This window comes from Rhamphochromis longiceps, linkage group LG15 (genome assembly GCF_057381845.1).
Source record: "Rhamphochromis longiceps isolate RC_006_pf linkage group LG15, R_longiceps_female_GT1.1, whole genome shotgun sequence".
Lineage (NCBI taxonomy): Eukaryota > Metazoa > Chordata > Actinopteri > Cichliformes > Cichlidae > Rhamphochromis > Rhamphochromis longiceps.
In genome coordinates, this window is record NC_140571.1 from 23,092,156 (window position 1) to 23,111,081 (window position 18,926).

Here is an 18,926-nt window from a genome sequence, read left to right on the forward strand (position 1 = left end):
CAGCTTCTGAGTACTGGGGCAAAGCAAGTTATTTTGTGCTTTATACATTATCTGTGCCATTTTATATTCAACTAAATCATAAAATTTCAGGGTATTCAGATTAATAAACAAAATGTTAGTTGGTTCTATATAGTTTGATTGGTTTATAATTCTTATAGCTCTTTTTTGTAACTTGAAAATATGAAGAGTGTTCGTTTTATATGCATTACCCCATATCTCCAGACAGTAAGTCATATATGGAAGCAACAGAGTACAATAAAGTGTGTATAATGATTTTTTGTTCAGGACATGCTTTGTTTTATAGAGAATAGCAATGGTTTTTGACATTTTTGTTTTCACGTGGTTTATATGAGACTTCCAACTCAGCTTATCATCAATTATCACTCCAAGAAATTTATTTTCGTACACTCTTTCAATTTCAATTCCATTAACCCTTATTTTAGATACATTTTTCATTTGTCTAGTGCCAAAAATAATCAATTTTGTTTTCTTTATATTTAATGATAACTTATTTACATCAAACCAGTTTTTTAATATATTTAACTCCTTTTCCGCTGTAGTCAGAAGCTGTTCTAAGTTTTTAGCTGAGCAGTACAGAGTGGTATCATCAGCAAACAATACGAAGGAGGAGTCACGTGCGTAAGATATTAAAAACTCATCTTCAAACTAAACAAGAATCAAAAAACACACAACAGGGTGCTGCTGCAGTTACTTTTATGACCAATTAGTGTTTATTTTCTTTTACGTAAAGAAAACTTTTAATAAAAAAAAGTATCCATCTAAAATCCACCTCTACAGCTCCAGGTGTTGGGTGACGCAGCACGAGGACGTCAGCGTAGCCACTCATGATCTGGACAGAGTCCGCCAGCGATTCTCCCTTCAGCGAGGAGGAAGTGGCCTCGCTGGAATGGACGACGGAGCCGCCCAAACGCTGCATGGCCGCTGCGAAGGAACTGCTGGTGCGAGTGCTGACCTCATAGAATATGGAGGCCATTACTTTACCCTGAACAGGAAGGCATGAGGAATGAGGGATTACTTTAAGGTACCTCATCATTCTATAACTTTGGTCATGTTTGATACGAACATCCACCATTGTAACAGCACATAACTGAAATTAGTGAATAGTGCAGTAACATGAGGCACGTTTAGGAGATACCTTGAGTATTTCCAGGCTTCGTTCCTTCTGAACCATCAAACGTAAAGTGTGAGCAACATTGGGAGAAACCCTCGAGGTAAAACAAAAATCTGCTGTTCCAAAGCATTCTGGGAGCTGTAATACCTGGTGGCAGGCCGGGATCAGAGGCACGGTGGATGCGGGACGGCAGCAGGTAGCGGCTTTCTCCACCAATGCGTCGTGGGCTCGCAGCTCGAGTCCGCACTCCATCCCGGGGTGGAGTTGGACGCTGACGCTCAGGAGTCTGATGGAGCAGAATTAATGTAAACAAAACACATGAAGTAATCCCCACATAGAGGAGTTCAAGAAACACTCAAAACAGTTCTAAGTACAGGCTTTAAATGTTTTTGTTTGTAATTAAACTCTGTTAGCTGTACGTTCAAATTCTGTGAACTTTTTAGATGTCATCTACGCTCATAAGAAAGAAGACCGGGGATATAAGCACCGGAAAAGAGCTTCCTCCAAACGGTGGCGTCTAAGACCTCTTTCTTAGAAATAAAGTGAGGAGCTGCTTTTCCTCCACATTTCAAAAGGAACAAGTTGATACCTGCTGTTTGCCTCCTACCAGACATTTCAGGCATGGAAGAAACACCAACTTTAATCACTGATCTGAACCTCTCGATTTTGCTTGCTGTGTCTTTTACAGCATTTTAAACTAATTACATCTAAGAAGTTCTTTTATTCAATTTGTTGAATGAAATTCTAGTGTTTTCTTTCAGTTACGTTTACTTAGCATCAACTAGCCGATATCTGCTGCTGTGTGCACGTTCTTCATGGCTATGGCTGCTAAAGAAGTGTGTTAGTGTTGGCAGATAACTTCACTCTCTTCTTAAATCTGGTCAATTTTGGCTCCAAAAATAATCATGGCGGTGGCCAAAACACCAATGTGATGTAATATTATTGTAGAGTCTTTATCTTACAACAGAAAGCATGAAAGGCAGCTGCATTATTACCGCATTCACTTTTATTACCATTGGAGTTTCTTTGACAGGTTCTGGAGGATGGGTGGAAGAAGTGGGCCAAGTCTTCACATCCTCACCGTAACCTGGAGGCACGAGCACCTGAAGGAGACAGGACACGTACTTTATTAGATCAACTACATTTATTCTCTTTGTTTTCTTGTTCAAAAGCAAAACGCACGAATGCTGACCTGGCCGTCGATGTAGGCCACCTCTCCTCGCAGGACCACGCGGCGGACTTTACCTTTCACCTTCATACCTTCGAAAGGAGTCCACTTAGACTTAGTGAACTGCATGGCCTGAGGAATAACCCACTCCTGCTCCAGGTCCACCTGAAAGACACGTAATTGATAAATAATTAGGAACATATTTCATCAGAGTACGGATAGGCTGCTAATTACTGCATCAAAATAATGTCTCCTTAAAATGAATTCCCTTTAATTGTGTTTGTCTGTGTACCTCCACGTAGGTGTTTTCCTGAACGGGCAGGTTGAAGATCCTGCGTGGATTGTCATAAAGACGTCTGGTAATATCATCCAGAGTCAGACGTCCATCACTGACGGCGGTGAGCAGCAGAGGCAGCATTGTTTCCAGACCGGGGTAACCAGGAGGAGGACGCTCACTGTTCTTCTCGTCTACAGAGTGAGGAGCTAGCAAAACAAAACAAAAACCGTACAGTTCAGGAAGGTCGAAGACAAGTCTGTCTGCATGATTGGTGACAGAAAATGAATGCTCTCTGACCGTGGTCTGTAGCAAAGCAGTCGATAATGTCCAGATTTTCCCAGAGTGTCTCCATGTCCTCGCGTGTTCCCAGCATGGGTCGAACCTGCGCTCGACCGTCGCCGATCTGCGCCACATTGTCCTCACATAGGAAGAGGTGGTGAGGGGCGACCTCGCATGTGACCTGGATGCCCTTCTGCTTTGCAGCTCGGATTACCAGGATCTGAAAACCATTAAGAAGTATTAAAACTGTAGGAAAGAATCCAAAAAATTAAGATAAGATGCACTTTAACAGCCGAAGCACCAAACACCAAATAGCACCGAGGCTCCAACTGCTCAACCAGGTTCAAAGGTTCAGCAGCAACCAAGATGGCGGCGCGCAGACGCAGCGGCCCGGAGCTCCTACACTTTTGCACTTTTGGTGGTACTGTGTATTATTTCACACAGTCTGGGGTTACTTCAATACAACAGAGATGATCTACTACAACTAAGCCGTGGAGATCTTCAACTAACATCCGAGTATCTCATCCCCCCGGAGATCGTTAAGCAACCCCCGGGGCTACCCGCAACAGCAAGCCGCAGGAGGAGACGTTGCGAGCGGAGGCAGAAGAGAGGCAAGCGGGGAGGCCTGTGGGCACGGCTAAAGACTAGTCCGTTTAAACCACCACTCCCGATCATATTCCTCTCCAACGCCCGTTCAATCCGTTACAAACTGGATGAAATACGACTGCAGATCGCCACTCGACGGACTTTTAATAACTGTTCGTGCATGATTTTCACTGAAACCTGGCTGGACAGCGCCATTCCCGATGCGGCTATCAATCTAGCAGGCCGCACCGCCTATCGAGCCGACAGGTCTGCGGACTCGGGTAAGAAGACTGGCGGGGGGCTGTGCATCTATATTAACAACCTTTGGTGCACGAACGTCACGGTAACGGAAAAACTGTGCAGTACGGAGGTAGAACTGTTGGTGTTAAAGTGCCGTCCATTCTATCTCCCTCGGGAATTTTCTGCCGTTTACATCTGCGCTGTTTACATTCCACCAGATGCTAATGCTAAGCTAGCGTTAGCACAATTGAGCAGCAGCATCAATAACAGCCTGGTAGCACACCCGGACAGTGTCTTTATTGCGGCTGGGGATTTTAACCACGCGGACCTGAAATCTGTACTTCACAATTTCCACCGTAATGTGAAGTGTGCTACCAGAGGAGATAGAACGTTGGACCAGGTGTACACCAACATGGCGAATGCGTACAGAGCCCAGGCTTATCCCCACCTGGGTCAGACCATCTCTCCCTTCTGCTACACCCAATATACACACAAAAGATCAAGAGCACTGGGATTACAACCAAAACCGTGAGAACATGGCCGCAGGATGCTATTCCGATGCTTCAGGACTGTTTCCACTGCACAGACTGGGATGTATTCAAGGTGCAGGACACTGACAATCGTGTCGCATTGGACAGTTACACCTCCACTGTCTTGGACTACATCTGTTTCTGTGTGGACAATGTAACAACTTGGAAACGATTCCGTGTGTTCCCTAATAATCCACCCTGGATGACACACGGAGTTCAACAACTTATTCGAACAAGGAACAACGCTTTCAAATCCGGGGACCAGGAGGCATACAGTGCTGCCAGGGCCAACCTGAGAAGAGGCATCAAGACTGCCAAGCAGCAGCACAGGAGGCGTATCGAGGCCAGGTTTGAGAACAACACAAACCCAAGGCAGGTCTGGGAGGGCATCAGGGCTATCACGGACTACAAAAGAAGAACACCATCACCCTCAGCCGACAGTTCTACTCTGGCTGAGGATCTAAATCTCTTTTATGCCCGTTTTGACAGGGAGAACACCGACCCTGTCCTGTCCCCTCTCCCCTCAACCGACCCTGCTCCGGTCCTGAGCACTCATGAGCTGAGGCGTGTGTTCCGGAGCATTAACACCAGGAAGGCGGCCGGGCCGGATGGAGTGCTGGGCCGGGTGCTAAAAGACCTGGCGGACGTCTTCACCTCTATATATAACACCTCGTTGTCCTGTTCACTGGTACCATCCTGTTTCAAAGCAGCAACCATCGTTCCCATCCCAAAACAGTCAAATGTCACATGTCTGAACGATTTCAGACCTGTGGCACTCACCCCCATTCCCGCCAAATGCCTGGAGAGACTGGTCATTAACACTAGCATCCCCAGGCTTCTACCTTTCTACCTATAAAACCCGAGAGCAGTCAAATGGTGGAAGTGGAAGCTAAATTGGCTAGTCATTCATATGTATATTAGGTCGTTACCTAGGAATTCTGGAGGGAGGGGAGTGGGGGTGAGTGATTGAGGGGGTGGGGGAGTGGAGTGTTTCAGTGTTTCAGTTTGCCATCTTAGGGAGAAATCAACACATGTCCTTTGTATGTCCTTTGTTGCTGACATTTATTGATAAAAACAGTACAAAAAACCAACCATTTGTACACATATTTACAAATGGCCTGCTGAGTGGTGCATGGAGCATGTTCATTGGTTCATGGACCTCCCTGAACTAATGGCATTTATGGCAGCAACAAAAGCGGTGAGCTTCCTTTTGTGTTTCATCTTGATGCATTCTCAATCATCCAGGGAAACAAATCTCCAAAAGTCACCAACTTGGAGTGTTTCAGTTTGCCATCTTAGGGAGAAATCAACACATGTCCTTTGTATGTCTTTTGTTGCTGACATTTATTGATAAAAACAGTACAAAAAACCAACCATTTGTACACATATTTACAAATGGCCTGCTGAGTGGTGCATGGAGCAAGTTTTGGGTGGCTTGCGACCTAAAATCCAAGTACACAGATGCAAAAAAAATCAGGCCACTGTGCGATGTGTTCACTGCTACAGGTACACATGTGGTAAATGCAGACGACAGATACCGTGGCAGTGCCAGGATTGTGAGTGATTGCTGAAAATGTTGAAATGTACTCACTCACTTTTTATCATTATTTGTAAATATGTGTACAAATGGTTGGTTTTTTGTACTGTTTTCATCAATAAATGTCAGCAACAAAGGACATACAAAGGACATGTGTTGATTTCTCCCTAAGATGGCAAACTGAAACACTCCACTCCCAAACCCCCTCAATCACTCACCCCCACTCCCCTCCCTCCAGAATTCCTAGGTAACGACCTAATATACATATGAACGACTCCAGCATTTGACTGACTGCTCTCCGGCTTTTAAAGGTAGAAACGCAAAATGATGACTCCGCAGGGGTCTAAGGTAGAAAACCAAAATGACTGCTCTCCGGGGGTCTATTAATTAGAAGAAAATTACACCAAAACTGAATAGAAATACATTTTAATTTATGATTACTATATCACGAGCAACAGTATTGATGCAGATTCTGTCATTTATCAAAACCAACATCCTGTTATAAAAAATGAAATGAAAATTTAAATACACGTCTAGACTGAAGTAAAACAAAGAACCAATCATTTTTAGTAAAATTACTTTAGCATCTGTTTTATATCTAACATTTAACCAATTATAAAAGTTGATACCGATGACTGAACAGCAACTGGAATTGATTTTGATGATGATCATTGCAGTCAGATGGAAGTAGCAGAGTCTCCAATATTTTCAGACTTTATTGTAACATGATCTTCTTTGTTATCAAAATGTACCTGTAGAAAAAAACCCCCAAACAAACCAAAACCAAAATAAGATGCATCAGATCATAAATTATGTAATAATGATAAATACATTGTTGTAATTATCTTTAGTTTCCATTATAAATCTTTTCTCTTCTTTTGTGTTTTTGAATATTTGGTACTTTTCTCAGTGTTTTCCGCCAATCTGTGCTTTACTGTTTGTTTGGTATCTATTGTTTCTTCAGTTAGTCAGTTACTTCCTGTTTTATTTTGAAGGCTAATTTATCACGTGCCTTTTTGTGCCTTTTTCTACCTTTCTTTATTCCTCTTCCTATCATGTGGACGTTGTAAGTTTCCTTTGTCCTTTTCTCCTGTTGAATACCATTTTCACTCAATTTTGTTCTCCTTATGTTGTGTCTAGCTTTTTACTTTTCCGCTACCACTGAGCAGCCTTTTTTTGTTAACTTGTAATTTCTAGTTCAAGTTGTTGAGTTTAGTTGTACTTACTGTGGTTTTATCCATCAGTGTTTTGTTCCCTAAAATGAGAGAAGGAAGTCAATTCCAGTTTAAAATAAAAATGAAAATTTATTCAAACTTATCATTTTTAAATTTACCTTTAACTTCTATCCATATTTTGACTGTTACAGCAGTTATTAAAAGTGTTGCTAAACCCACAGAGACAACAATGGGCCTCAAAGAAACAGAAAAATCTGTAAAAAGGATTAAAAAAAAGATTTTGGTTGCAGTTTCCTGTTTAGTGCAAATGTCTTAAAATATGTCTTAAAATAATCCATCCATCCATTCGCTTCTGCTTATCCTTTTCAGGGTCGCGGGGGGTGCTGGAGCCTATCCCAGCTGTCATAGGGCGAGAGGCAGGGTACACCCTGGACAGGTCGCCAGTCTGTCGCAGGGCCAACACACAGGGACAGACAACCATTCGCACTCACTTTCATTCACACATTCACACCTAGTGGCAATTTGGATTATCCAATTAACCTATCCCCACAAGCTGCATGTCTTTGGACTTCAAAAACTTGAAATCCATCCAGTAAATGATTATGAGCTCACCTGTGTCTTGGCCAGAGCGCTGATTGCTGATGAAGGTAAACTGCTGCACTTCTCCTGTGCCAGTATCAGTCACTTCACATTTCACTGAGTTATATTTTAATGAGTATAATTCATGGGATTTTGGAAAAGACACAGTGGTGGAGCAGTCAGTCTGCATGGTCAATACTTCTTTGTTATCTTTGTCCACATCTTGACCGTCAATCAGCCACTTCACTGTGTGATGACACTCTTCATATGGCAGCACAGAGCAGTTTAAAATTGCCTTACTATTGTCTTTATGTTCATTCACTGGTGAAGATGGAGATAATGTGAGAGAAAGAAATTAAACAACCACATTGCTGGAATCTTTATGCCTGAAGTTTCAGTTTGAGCAGACAATATTTTTTTTAAGTGTAAATACTCACAAGTAATAAGAGAGAGATCAACCACCAACTGATGAAGTAGAGAGTGTTGCGCTTGTTTTTCCCCCAACTTGTATTGCTGACAAAAATAAAGACCAACATCCTCAGCTGTGAGCTTCTTTATAACCAGAGAACAGTTTACAGCAACAGTCAGTCTGTCTGATTTAGATTTGGCATATTCACCAATTTCCCCAAACCTGAACAGCTCTGCTGTTGGTTTGTTTCTTGAAGCAAAGGCCCACATTGTATTGTTACAGGTATTCTGGTTATCCATCGCATTCAGACAAAGCAGAGTGACGTCATCTCCGAGTTTCATAACAATGGATGTTACATTTGCAGTTCTTGCTGACAGGATTGGAGAGAAATAAGAAAGTAAGTTAAATACAAAAGTTGTTTTTTTTTTAAAGAAAAAGAATTAAGATAGTTTAGACACAATATTATGCACGTGTCCAACACTCTTTTTTGTAGAACAATGCTTTTTTATGCCACACATATTTCCTTTTCCAAAAGCAGCACTGTAGACCCTGTGTAGGCGCCTAGTGTTATTTTTTACTTTATTTCTTTTACTTTCTTATATTATTCATATAATTATCCTTGTGGGTATTATGCTAAAGTGGACAGGGAGTGAAGACCAGGTTGGCAAAAGATGGGAAAAGAAAATGAAGGAATAGAAAAAATAAGGGACAGAAGGGTTAGGGGGAAACCCTGAAGGGAAACAAAAGGGGGATAGTTAGATAGGGAAACGTCGATGATGAAGCAAACATCAGCACTTGCTGTGTCTCCAAGTGCTGCATCTGTAACAAAATACAAAATATCAAACCTGAAAGACAAAACAGAGAAAGGTACACAAGCAAACATGTCATTTTGCTGTGTGTTTAGGTGGGTGGGAAACTGCAACAATGCTCGCCTATAAGAGCCCCAGGTGGGCAGAGAATGACTGAGGAAACCCCAGACCTGAGGCCACACATCAGGATGATGTGCGTCCACCCCAGAAGGAGGAGGCCATGGTGGAGTTTGCATAGCCAAGAGCAGCAGTGTCAGGGAACCGGAAGCAGCAGGCAAACCTCCCACCACAGAAGCCTTAAAGAGGGATAAGTATGGGTTTGCCTGACTCACACAGCCCAAGAGTACAGGCATACCATGGTATTGTTTGCTGTGCACTATTTATAATAATGAAGTGGATTACTGTGCAGTAGATGAAAACATAGCACAAATTTGATTACAAATATGAGTCTGAGAGAAGGCGACTGATTCAGAACCTTAGTAAAATGGAAGTTAAAGAGGAACGCATTTGGCTTCCATGCAAAAAGAATTGAAAAAGTGAAAAATATTCTGACAATTGCGAAAATGGAAAACATTTTCATATTTGGCTGGGCTGGTTGTCTTTGAGGATAAGTGACAAAAGATCTCGTGAAGAGCCATAAAGACACCTGGTATAAAACAGTATAAAAATCTGCCAGAAAATCTGAATAAGCAAGTAATTTAAAGTAGCAGTTTTTTTGGGTTTTTTTGAGAAACACTCTACACATATCTTATTTACCTTAAGACACATATGAAACCCACACTGTGGGCTTGGGTGGGGTTAGGTCTGGGCACACCTGAGGCTAGCACCATGGAAAATGTATACAGTTATGTATCTGACAATGACCAAAACACTTCTCCAAGGCAACAAAAGAGTTTGCTGAACTTCAGTCCTACTGACAGGGACGTGCAGAGGGGGGGGGCTAGAAGGGCTTGAGCACCCGCCCCTTTCCTGATGAGTGCCCAAAGTGCCCTTTTGTTGAGGCAACTTTTAAATTTTTTTTATTTATTTATTTATTTATTTTTATGTGTGTGTGCGTGCGGAGTCCTGTCTGTGCCCCTCAACAATAATATTTAACTATTAATCACAGTTTTGCTAAATAAAAGGATCTGGCTTGCATCAGTCACATGATCACATTTAACCAATGATCGCCCTCGACGGCAGAACGCGCTGGTTACGACCCGGGAACGAGCTCACAAAGAGCACGCGCATTTTTTGCGGTCCGGAGCTGTAGGAGAAACACAAGTTAACTCAGAGACACAGACTGATGCGACAAAACCAGTAAGTAGGTGTACAGCGTACACTGTAGTGCAGTAGTTCCCAAACTACCGTACGCGTACCCTCGGGGGTACGCAAGTGGCTGTAGGGGGTACGCGTGGGTTGGGGTTGGAGTGGGGATCAAAAGTTTTAAAAGCCGAAATTTGCGCTAATGCAGTTTTTTTTGCCTGTCAAATACATGACTATATACCACCCTCTGGTGTTCAGCAAAAAAATAGCTCTGACAAAATACATGGGCGTGATTTGCCCAAATGACTGACACCTAACAGTTGAAGTTGCCTCCAAGCATTCAGTGCAGCGCGAAAATGGACAAGTGGTTAACAAGAAAAAAAGGCCCTACCACAGAGACACCGGCCACAACAACCAATAAGCTCATATCTGAAGATGCATTTTCCAGTGACCGCACAGGTGATTGTTCAACAACAATGTGTTCGTCAGATTTGGATGCTAGCAGTGCTAGCAGGGATGTATCTGTGGTTACTAGCCAAGTGGCTAGCATAGCTGGAGCCAGCCATGTGGAAAGTGATGAAGTGTCTGATGCGGAGCGTCAAAGTGGGAGAAAGCATGACAGCACGGACTGTAACACAACCTCATCAAAGAAGCGCAAATATGATGACAATTATATTTCGCTGGGGTTTACGTGTATAAATATTGGTGGATTTCCCCGGCCACAGTGTGTTATTTGTGCAAAAGTATTGTCTCAGAACTCAATGAAACCTTCACTTTTGCGCAGACATTTAGAGACAAATCATCCCCATTTGAAAAATAAACCAAGGGAATATTTTGAGCGACAGCTAAAATCACTTTCAACAAGTAAAACCTGCATTCAGGTGCCAGATCTTATGAATAAAAACAGACTACAAGCATCTTACATGGTCAGTTACAGAGTGGCTAAAAACAACAAACCCCACACTATTGTGGAGGACCTCATTCTCCCTGCTGCTTTAGATATGGTAGGGACAATGTTGGGGGAAAAGGCAAAAAAGACGATACAGTCCATTCCATCATCAAACAATACTGTCTTACGGCCAGTGTTGGGACTAACGCGTTATTAAGTAACGCGTTACAGTAACTACGTTATTATTGCGGTAACGAGCACGGTAACTAGTTATTATGCCAAAATCAGGAACGCGTTACTCGTTACTGGGATTTAGATAGGCTCGTTACTCGTTACTTCGTGTGTTGCGTTTAACTTACCTCGGAAATCGGAACACGAACCTGGGAATAATGTCACACTCGAGTAAACGGTGTTCTGGTTAGCCTCGTCTGGATTCCAATATGGCGACGCCCTCGAAAACGCTTGTTTTGCTAGCTCTCTACAAAAACAAATTACTACTACACATATGCAGGTCATCTGCAGTCCCGAATTTCTGAGTCCCGAGTACAAAGGAAAGCACCACGACTGCAGTTTCCGTGCTGGACGTAAAAAGGGCACGTGACACTGTGACGTAAGCTACAATCATGGCGGCAGTCGAAGATGGTCCAGGCATGTGTTTTCTCTCCTGGAAATATTCACATTATTTCTCCTTTGTGTTGGAAAAAGACAGGAATATTGTCGTGAACTGTACTCTCTGTGGAGGTTCTAAAACTCTTTCGACATCAAAGACTAGCAATTCTAATCTGATGAAACATCTTCAGAAACAGCATGCATCTACCAACTTAGTTGAAAAAGAACCTGAAGGCAACGTCGGTGACTCTAGCTCCGTTGATGCTATTCCAGCAAAACAACGAAAGCTTGATTTCGGACAGCCTGCTGCACAGTCCATCACCCAGCCCCAGCTACACAGGCTGATTGCCAGGTATGTTGTGGAAGACATGAAACCCATCTCAACGGTTGAGTCCCATGCTTTCAGACAACTGATTAGTCATATACCTGTGCGAGGGAGAGCTGGGAAGGCACCATCCAGAAAGACATTTTCCAGTTTCCTAGACCAAGAATATGCCAACATGGAGTCAGAGCTCAAAAATACACTTGACATGGTAGAATACATCTCCACAACAGCAGACATTTGGACTGTGCATAATAAAAGTTTTCTTGGTGTGACCGCGCATTGGATAAATGCACAAAACATGAAACGTGAGAAAGCAGCGCTGGCATGCAGGCGATTTATGGGTCGACATACGTATGACAGTATTGCATCTGAGCTGGACAACATTAACTCATCTCATGGCCTATCGTTTAAAATCGCATCAACTGTAACGGATAATGGCTCCAATTTTGTCAAGGCTTTTAAAGTGTACCGGCCAGCACCTGAGTCAGATGACTCTGAATCTGAGGAGGATGAGGTGACTTTTGTTTCAATTGGGGATGTGCTGCAGAATGCTGCTGATGATGCTGATGATGCAATTTCTTTACCGCCACATCAGAGATGTGCATCGCACACAATGAATCTTATCTCTTGCACTGATGTGGAGAAGTGGCTATTGTCTGAAGCTGCAACAAAAACCATCTACAGAAGTGCCCCCACAAAATGTGCAGGGCTGTGGAACAAGGCCAGTCGTTCCACAGTGGCTGCTGAGATTGTGGACGACATTATTGCAAAGAAGCTACTAGTACATTGCACAACAAGGTGGAACTCGTTCTATTATGCTCTGGAGAGAATTTCAAAGATACCTGTGGTGGAGCTGAACACAATCTCATCCACATTACAGTTGAAATGTTTCAATGAGAGGGAGCATCAGTGTATCAGAGAGTACTGTGCAGTCATGAAACCACTTACTGTGGCACTGGACATTCTTCAAGGAGAAGACCATTGTTTTTATGGCACACTCCTACCCACACTGGAGTCGCTAATGACCAAGACTCTGGCTATAAAAAATGGTCTGCAAATTCTTGTTGGGCTACCAGATACAGTTGTCCAGGTAAGAGATGATATTTTCATTTGTGTTTATCTTTAATGAAATGTTTTACTCAATTGCTTTTTATATTGTGCTGTGCTGTTCACATGCAAGTGAATGCTGTTACAGTTACAGATACTTAACCCCAATAAATAAATAAAATAAATACAACGTAGTAAAATACACACTATTTACAAATTAAAATACATTCTATATAAAACTACAGCATGCTGTTAATATTTAATTAATTTAATGTTGAAACAATGCATACTTTCTCATGCAAAAATGTTTTTTGCACTTTTACTGTGTCGTTATTACAGGCAGTCAAAACAAGGTTTGCACATGTCCTTGGAAGTGAAGATGCTTTGCTGGCTGCTGTGACACTACCAAAATTTAAGCTTCGTTGGCTACATGACCAGGCGCGGAAGGACCTCGCAAAGGCACGTCTGCTGGTAGAGTGTCGAAAACTTCTCCCTGAGCAAGATCAGCTACAACCAGGTACCAGCGCCACCAACACAACACAGCACGCGGGTTCTAGCAAAGAGGATGAGTTCTTCTCCTTTGAAGAGAATGAGGACATATATGCCACTGCTGAAGGTGAGGTAGCCGAGTACCTCAAATCAGGAGCAACAGGGTTAGACTCTCTGAATCATTTCCCAATGATAAAGAAACTCTCTCTTAAACTTAATGCAGCTACTCCTTCAAGTGCCCCAGTTGAAAGGCTTTTCAGCCTGGGAAACCTGATTCTCACTCCAAAGAGGAACAAGTTGTCTGATCATAAGTTTGAGAAGCTTCTCCTCTTGAGGTACAATCGTTGGTTTGATGGAAACCAAAGTTGAGTAGTGCTCATATGATGATGATGTGTTGCCTTCAGTGGTGCTCTACAAGGTAAAGTAGGGTTATTTCCAAGTGAAACTTGGGCTTCTGAAGCACTTAAAATACCATTATATTTTATTTATCTACATGGCCTGTATGGAGGCAATATTATTTTGGTTTGACTGTTTATGAAGCTGAAAATAGTTATTATTTATTTTATTTCTGTTTGTGGGGCTGAACATACTTGTAATTAATTTTATTTCTCTTCTCTTTCTCTGAAAATACTTTTATTACTGAACATGAGGTCTCCAGTTGGTGGAATTCAGCAGTTAAGTTTACAAAGTTAAGTTCAGTTAACTTTACAAAGAATGGACAAACCTCACCGTGTTTATGTTAAATCATTTTTTGCACTACATGTTTTTGCACTTTGATACCTACTTTGATACCTACAGGTCCTAAATTGTCTGAGGTACAGTTTAATGTTGGCACTGCTAAAAGCATACTTTCTGTCCATTTAAATGGCAAAAATAAATATCTTTCAAAAGTTTCAACACACTGTATGTTGTGTTTTGTGATCCACTGCTTCTTCCTAGTGATTCTACGTACAATGATTAGACACTGCTGTAACAACCCGAGAATGATGAGTTTGCATTTGTAGAGGGTTGAAACATTAGAAATAGATTAAAACACACAGATAAAAAAGTGACACATAAAACAAACTTTGTTAATTTCTAATTTAGTTTCATTCATTTCATCATTGACTTGCACTCGCACTACTACACTGCCATTTTAACTATTTTAGGTTCAGGCCATTAGGTGGCACAGTGTACTTGTGGCTGGATAGTGCTAACATGTAAGCAAGCTAGAAGACTGGCATCCTTGCTGGGTATCCAGTTAGGGAAGCAACACATTAATAAGAGAATTCTGGGTAAAACCAAAGATACTTTCCCTAGTAACTAGTTACTTCGAAAGTAACGAGTAACTTGAAGTAACTGAGTTACTTTTGAGAGAAGTAACTAGTAATGTAACTGAGTTACTATTTTAAAGTAACTTACCCAACACTGCTTACGGCGCATCAATGCAATGTCAGAAAATGTTTTACAGCAGCTACTTCTGCGCATACGCCACAGTGAATGTTATGCAATACAGCTAGATGAGTCCACGGATGTGGCTGGCCTGGCGCATCTTCTCGTATATGTGCGCTACATTCATGAAGGAACCATCAAGGAGGACATGCTGTTCTGTAAACCGCTGGAACAAAGGACAACTGCCGCAGATATTTTTCAAAAGCTGGACACATTCATGAACACACATGGACTCGTGTGGGACAGATGTGTTGGCATCTGTACTGATGACACGGAGGTGTGGTTTCGCGTGTGCAAGCAGTCGCGCCAGATGCCTCCTGGGTACACTGCAGCATCCACCGAGAGGCTCTTGCTGCAAAGGGAATACCTGTCCGTTTGAAACATGTTTTGGACACGAGTGTAAAAATGGTTAACTTTGTGAAAGCCAGGCCGCTGAACTCCCGCTTATTTGCTGCGTTGTGCAATGAGATGGGCAGCGAGCATGAGACATTATTACTCCACACAGAGGTTCGCTGGCTATCTAGAGGGAAAGTGCTGACCCGTTTCTTTGAGTTGAGGGATGAACTTAAAGTTTTCTTCAGTAACCATCCCTTTGAGCTGTCTGAACATTTGCATGATGAAGAGTACCTTACCTGCCTGGCTTATCTGTGTGATATATTTTCTCGTCTGAACGAGCTCAATCTCGGATTACAAGGCGTTTCTGCAACTATATTCAATGTTCAAGATAAAGTTGAGGCCATGATAAAGAAGTTAAACCTTTGGAAGAACTGCTTGGATACAAACAACACTGAAGTCTTTCCTGTGCTGCATGATTTTCTGTGCTCTAATGATCTCACACTATCTAAAAGTGTAAAGCGTGAATGTAACGTGCACCTTGAGGAGCTGGCGGTGCAGTTACGCCGATACTTCCCAGAGACGGACGGCTCAAATGATTGGATACGTCACCCGTTCACCGCCGTGCCTACTTCGTTATCACCGTCTGACCAGGAGAGCCTAATTGAAATCGCCACAGATGGATCTCTAAAAGTTGAACACGCTCAAAAGAACCTGGCGGATTTCTGGATAGGGCTGCGCACTGAACAGCCCGCGCTGGCTAAGCGCGCTGTCAAGACTCTGATGCCTTTCGCCACCACATACTTATGCGAAAAGGGATTTTCTGCTTTAACAAACATGAAAACAAAATACAGAGCAAGACTTTGTGTGGAAAACGATTTAAGACTCAGCCTTTCCCAAATTGAGCCAAACATTGAAGAGCTGTGTGCCTCTGCTCAAGCACATCCATCACATTAAATAAAGTTCTGTTTAATGAAAGTTCATGGCCTTTATGCTCTCGACAAAAAAGTGAATTCTAATAAATCCTTTGATACACTGCTAGTATTAAGTAGTAAAGTTTGTTATTAAAACTCTGTCATTACTAAAAAATATTGATAAATTCATTTGGTGGTGAGAAATAATCGACTGTGCAGTATTTATCTTTATGCATGCGATATTGCAATGTATTTATAGACACTAATTAAGAGTCGTTCGTAGTAGGGGGTATGCGGCTGAGGGTGACATGTCTCAAGGGGTACGTGGCTGGAAAAAGTTTGGGAAGCACTGCTCTAAGGCTTTGTAAGTTTAATAGTGAGCTTTACAAGATTGATTTTCGTGCTAAAAGCTGGCACAGAACTAAGTTCGCTTATGACCACTAGAGCTGGAAACAACCTCAAGCAATCCTAAGGCTAATCAGCACGGCTAGCATTGTTAAATGTTGTCATTGCTAACATATAGCTGTTTAACAGCATAGTGAGTAGCGAGAACGCTAAGTTATTGTTAGCTTTTAAAAGAAAAATGTTGGCAACCGTAACCATGGCCTGCGGAGGGTATATAAATGCTGCACAAGGTTCCATTCGTCCCTTTACACTTGCTATTGGACTTGTTTTAACCTGCTCCAACCTCAGCCTGTGGAAAGTTAAGTTTTCGGAAAATATTTACTGAAAGCGGATTTGACTTGCTCGCCACAACAAGTACTTCATCTTTGGATTGTTTGTACTTGTTTTTCATACAGCAAAGCCTGAAGATGGCTCGTCGTGGACTCGACAGCCCCCTGGACTTCGCTGCAGGTACTTTTAACATTTCTTCAGTTATTTTAAGAGCTACTAAATGACTGTAATAATTTAATAAGTTCCAGTGTGAATATCAAGTTTTAATGTTATCAAAATATGCTTATTCCAAGATTTTTCCCCGTAAATTGTTTGTATGCTTTAAATTTTCCGGGAGAGGTGTAGAAATTATTAACGACTGGTGTATGAATTTGAAAAAAAAGGTATTACTTTGATTTGAAGGCTTCAAATTTGACACTTTTTTAATGATTTGGTTAAAAATAGCTTAACGGACTAAAATTTGTAAAATGCCCCAAAATCAGTCTCTGTGGTAACAGCATCTTCAGCATGTCATGACGTCAGAACACACAGGTGTAAACACACCAGATCCCGGTCCCTTCCTAACATCCTGTTCTTCTTGGATCAAAGGCTTTATTGAAATAAACTATAACTTTTCCCCTGCTACAAAACATGATAATAAAAAATAACAAAAATAAATGAATATAAAAAAGAATATGAAAACAGTAATCATAGTACAGTAGTAATAATGGTATCCTTATGTTATGCCACTACTATATCTTATTATATAGCAGTTAATGATGTGAACTTAGTTGACTTAGCTGTTTTTTGCTTGCATGAACAAGTAGAAGTGTCATTCAGTCTGACATAAATGTAGCCTAAAATGCTTTTCTCTCATCACCTGCTCAAACTAACAGATGTAGCTCTGTTCCTTTAGCACTTGATGTTTATTACATTCTTAATGTTATTTTAAACTTGTTTCCTCACAGGTCGTCTCGACTACGTGGTTGAGCGTCCTGCAGAAGAAGGCCTTCCAGAGGTCATCAGGATCCTGGATGACTCTGATACCGAGCGTGTCAGTGAAGGTGAGTATGGTGAGTATATCCCTCTCCCATCCTCACCCTCTTCTCCTGAAGCACAGGATCCTGATGACAGTGAAGAGGAAGGTGAGTACCCTCCCTACATACCTGAGGACGTCGAAGAGGTGAGTGAAGACACTGACAATTCCTCTGACTGGAACAACTCAGAAGAGTGGGCCGATTGGCCTAGTGACGACTCGGGGTATGACACCATGGATGAGAGAGCTGATTCCCCTCTCATCCAGGAGCTCCCTCCAGAGCCGTTTTGGCACGATTGGCAACATCCTATTGCTCCAGGTGCTGCCCCGTTCGCCATGCCGCCTTTCGGCCAGGCCAACGCCCCACTCTTCCCGGTTGGTGATCCTTTAGCTTCTCCTGCTTCCTCTGCTCCTCCCTCAGCTGCTTCCTCTCCTGCTCCCTTAGCTGCTTCCTCCCCTGCTCCCTCAGCTCCTTCCTCTCCTGCTCCTTCTTCCGCTACTCTCTCAGCTTCTCCTTCAACCTCAGCTCTCACCTCCTCAGCAAAGAGAAGCGGAGACGACACCTGCACTGATGAGGTAAGTGCAAAGAGGTGCAAGGTAAGTGATGACAAGTTTTATGGCCCTTCAACATCCTCGGGTTCTGTTGGTGTCAGACGCTTCTGGGAAAGGCCTTTTAACCTTTCACTTGATGACAGCGACTCTGACTAGATTATGTTAGAACTTGTTTTTAAGCTTTAAATGTTTAAGTTGGCCTTTGCAGTGTTTGTAAATGACTAACATTTTTTTCTCAAGCTCTAGCTCACCATGCAGGACAAAGGTAAGTCCGTACTTAATGTCAACACAAATAAGTAGAAAAGGTTTAAAATGATGTCGTGAACTGACTGTAGTCTCTTGTTTTTACATAAGGTATAGCCTGTGGCTCAGGGATCAGAGGTAAGGTAAAAACACATAACAGAAGAAAAGTAAAGTGAACAACTCTGTGATCTGTGAATTCATGCTTTTCTCTTTGTCTTTTTGTCTTCAGGTGCTTTACACTTGTCCTCTCCCAGCATTCAGCACTTCAGACACTCAACGCCCAGGACGGAGCTAACACAGAGAGATACTCCACCCAGAAGACAGCCTTACCCCAACCCGATGAGAAGGATGGATGACCAAATGACAAACTGGAGAGTGGTGCTGTGTTCCAGCTATGTAAGTTATCACCTCACATTGGCTACAAACTGTCTTGAAGACT

General features: G+C 42.3%; 4 protein-coding genes across 4 annotated transcripts; 2 read left to right on the plus strand and 2 right to left on the minus strand.

The window, feature by feature from the left end:
* Positions 1-1,277: 1,277 nt before the first annotated feature.
* Positions 1,278-3,072, minus strand: LOC146652645 (multifunctional protein CAD-like; the record flags this gene model as incomplete). Its single annotated transcript, XM_085382718.1, has 5 exons — positions 2,875-3,072; positions 2,593-2,783; positions 2,325-2,465; positions 2,146-2,235; positions 1,278-1,418 (listed from the first exon to the last, which is right to left on the minus strand). Coding segments are annotated over exons 1-5 (639 nt in total), but the record flags the coding sequence as incomplete, so codon positions are not given.
* A 3,869-nt stretch (positions 3,073-6,941) lies between these two features.
* Positions 6,942-8,252, minus strand: LOC146652646 (uncharacterized). Its single transcript, XM_085382722.1, has 3 exons — positions 7,940-8,252; positions 7,536-7,823; positions 6,942-7,003 (listed from the first exon to the last, which is right to left on the minus strand). The coding sequence occupies exons 1-3, from the start codon at positions 8,250-8,252 to the stop codon at positions 6,942-6,944; spliced, it is 663 nt and encodes a 220-aa protein (XP_085238848.1).
* A 6,908-nt stretch (positions 8,253-15,160) lies between these two features.
* Positions 15,161-16,045, plus strand: LOC146652647 (zinc finger BED domain-containing protein 5-like). Its single transcript, XM_085382723.1, has one exon. The coding sequence runs from the start codon at positions 15,161-15,163 to the stop codon at positions 16,043-16,045; it is 885 nt and encodes a 294-aa protein (XP_085238849.1).
* A 769-nt stretch (positions 16,046-16,814) lies between these two features.
* Positions 16,815-18,400, plus strand: LOC146652648 (uncharacterized). Its single transcript, XM_085381995.1, has 2 exons — positions 16,815-16,857; positions 17,625-18,400. The coding sequence occupies exons 1-2, from the start codon at positions 16,815-16,817 to the stop codon at positions 18,398-18,400; spliced, it is 819 nt and encodes a 272-aa protein (XP_085238121.1).
* Positions 18,401-18,926: the final 526 nt, after the last annotated feature.

Excerpts from the sequence above, each read along its gene's own strand:
- LOC146652646 (XM_085382722.1), bottom strand. The coding sequence starts at position 8,252 with ATGAAACTCGGAGATGACGTCACTCTGCTTTGTCTGAATGCGATGGAT. Across the intron at positions 7,824-7,939 it reads TGATCTCTCTCTTATTACTT|TGAATGAACATAAAGACAAT; the intron begins GTGAGTATTTAC and ends CATCTTCACCAG. Across the intron at positions 7,004-7,535 it reads GCGCTCTGGCCAAGACACAG|GGAACAAAACACTGATGGAT; the intron begins GTGAGCTCATAA and ends CTCTCATTTTAG.
- LOC146652647 (XM_085382723.1), top strand. The coding sequence starts at position 15,161 with ATGGTTAACTTTGTGAAAGCCAGGCCGCTGAACTCCCGCTTATTTGCT.
- LOC146652648 (XM_085381995.1), top strand. The coding sequence starts at position 16,815 with ATGGCTCGTCGTGGACTCGACAGCCCCCTGGACTTCGCTGCAG. Across the intron at positions 16,858-17,624 it reads CCCCCTGGACTTCGCTGCAG|GTCGTCTCGACTACGTGGTT; the intron begins GTACTTTTAACA and ends GTTTCCTCACAG.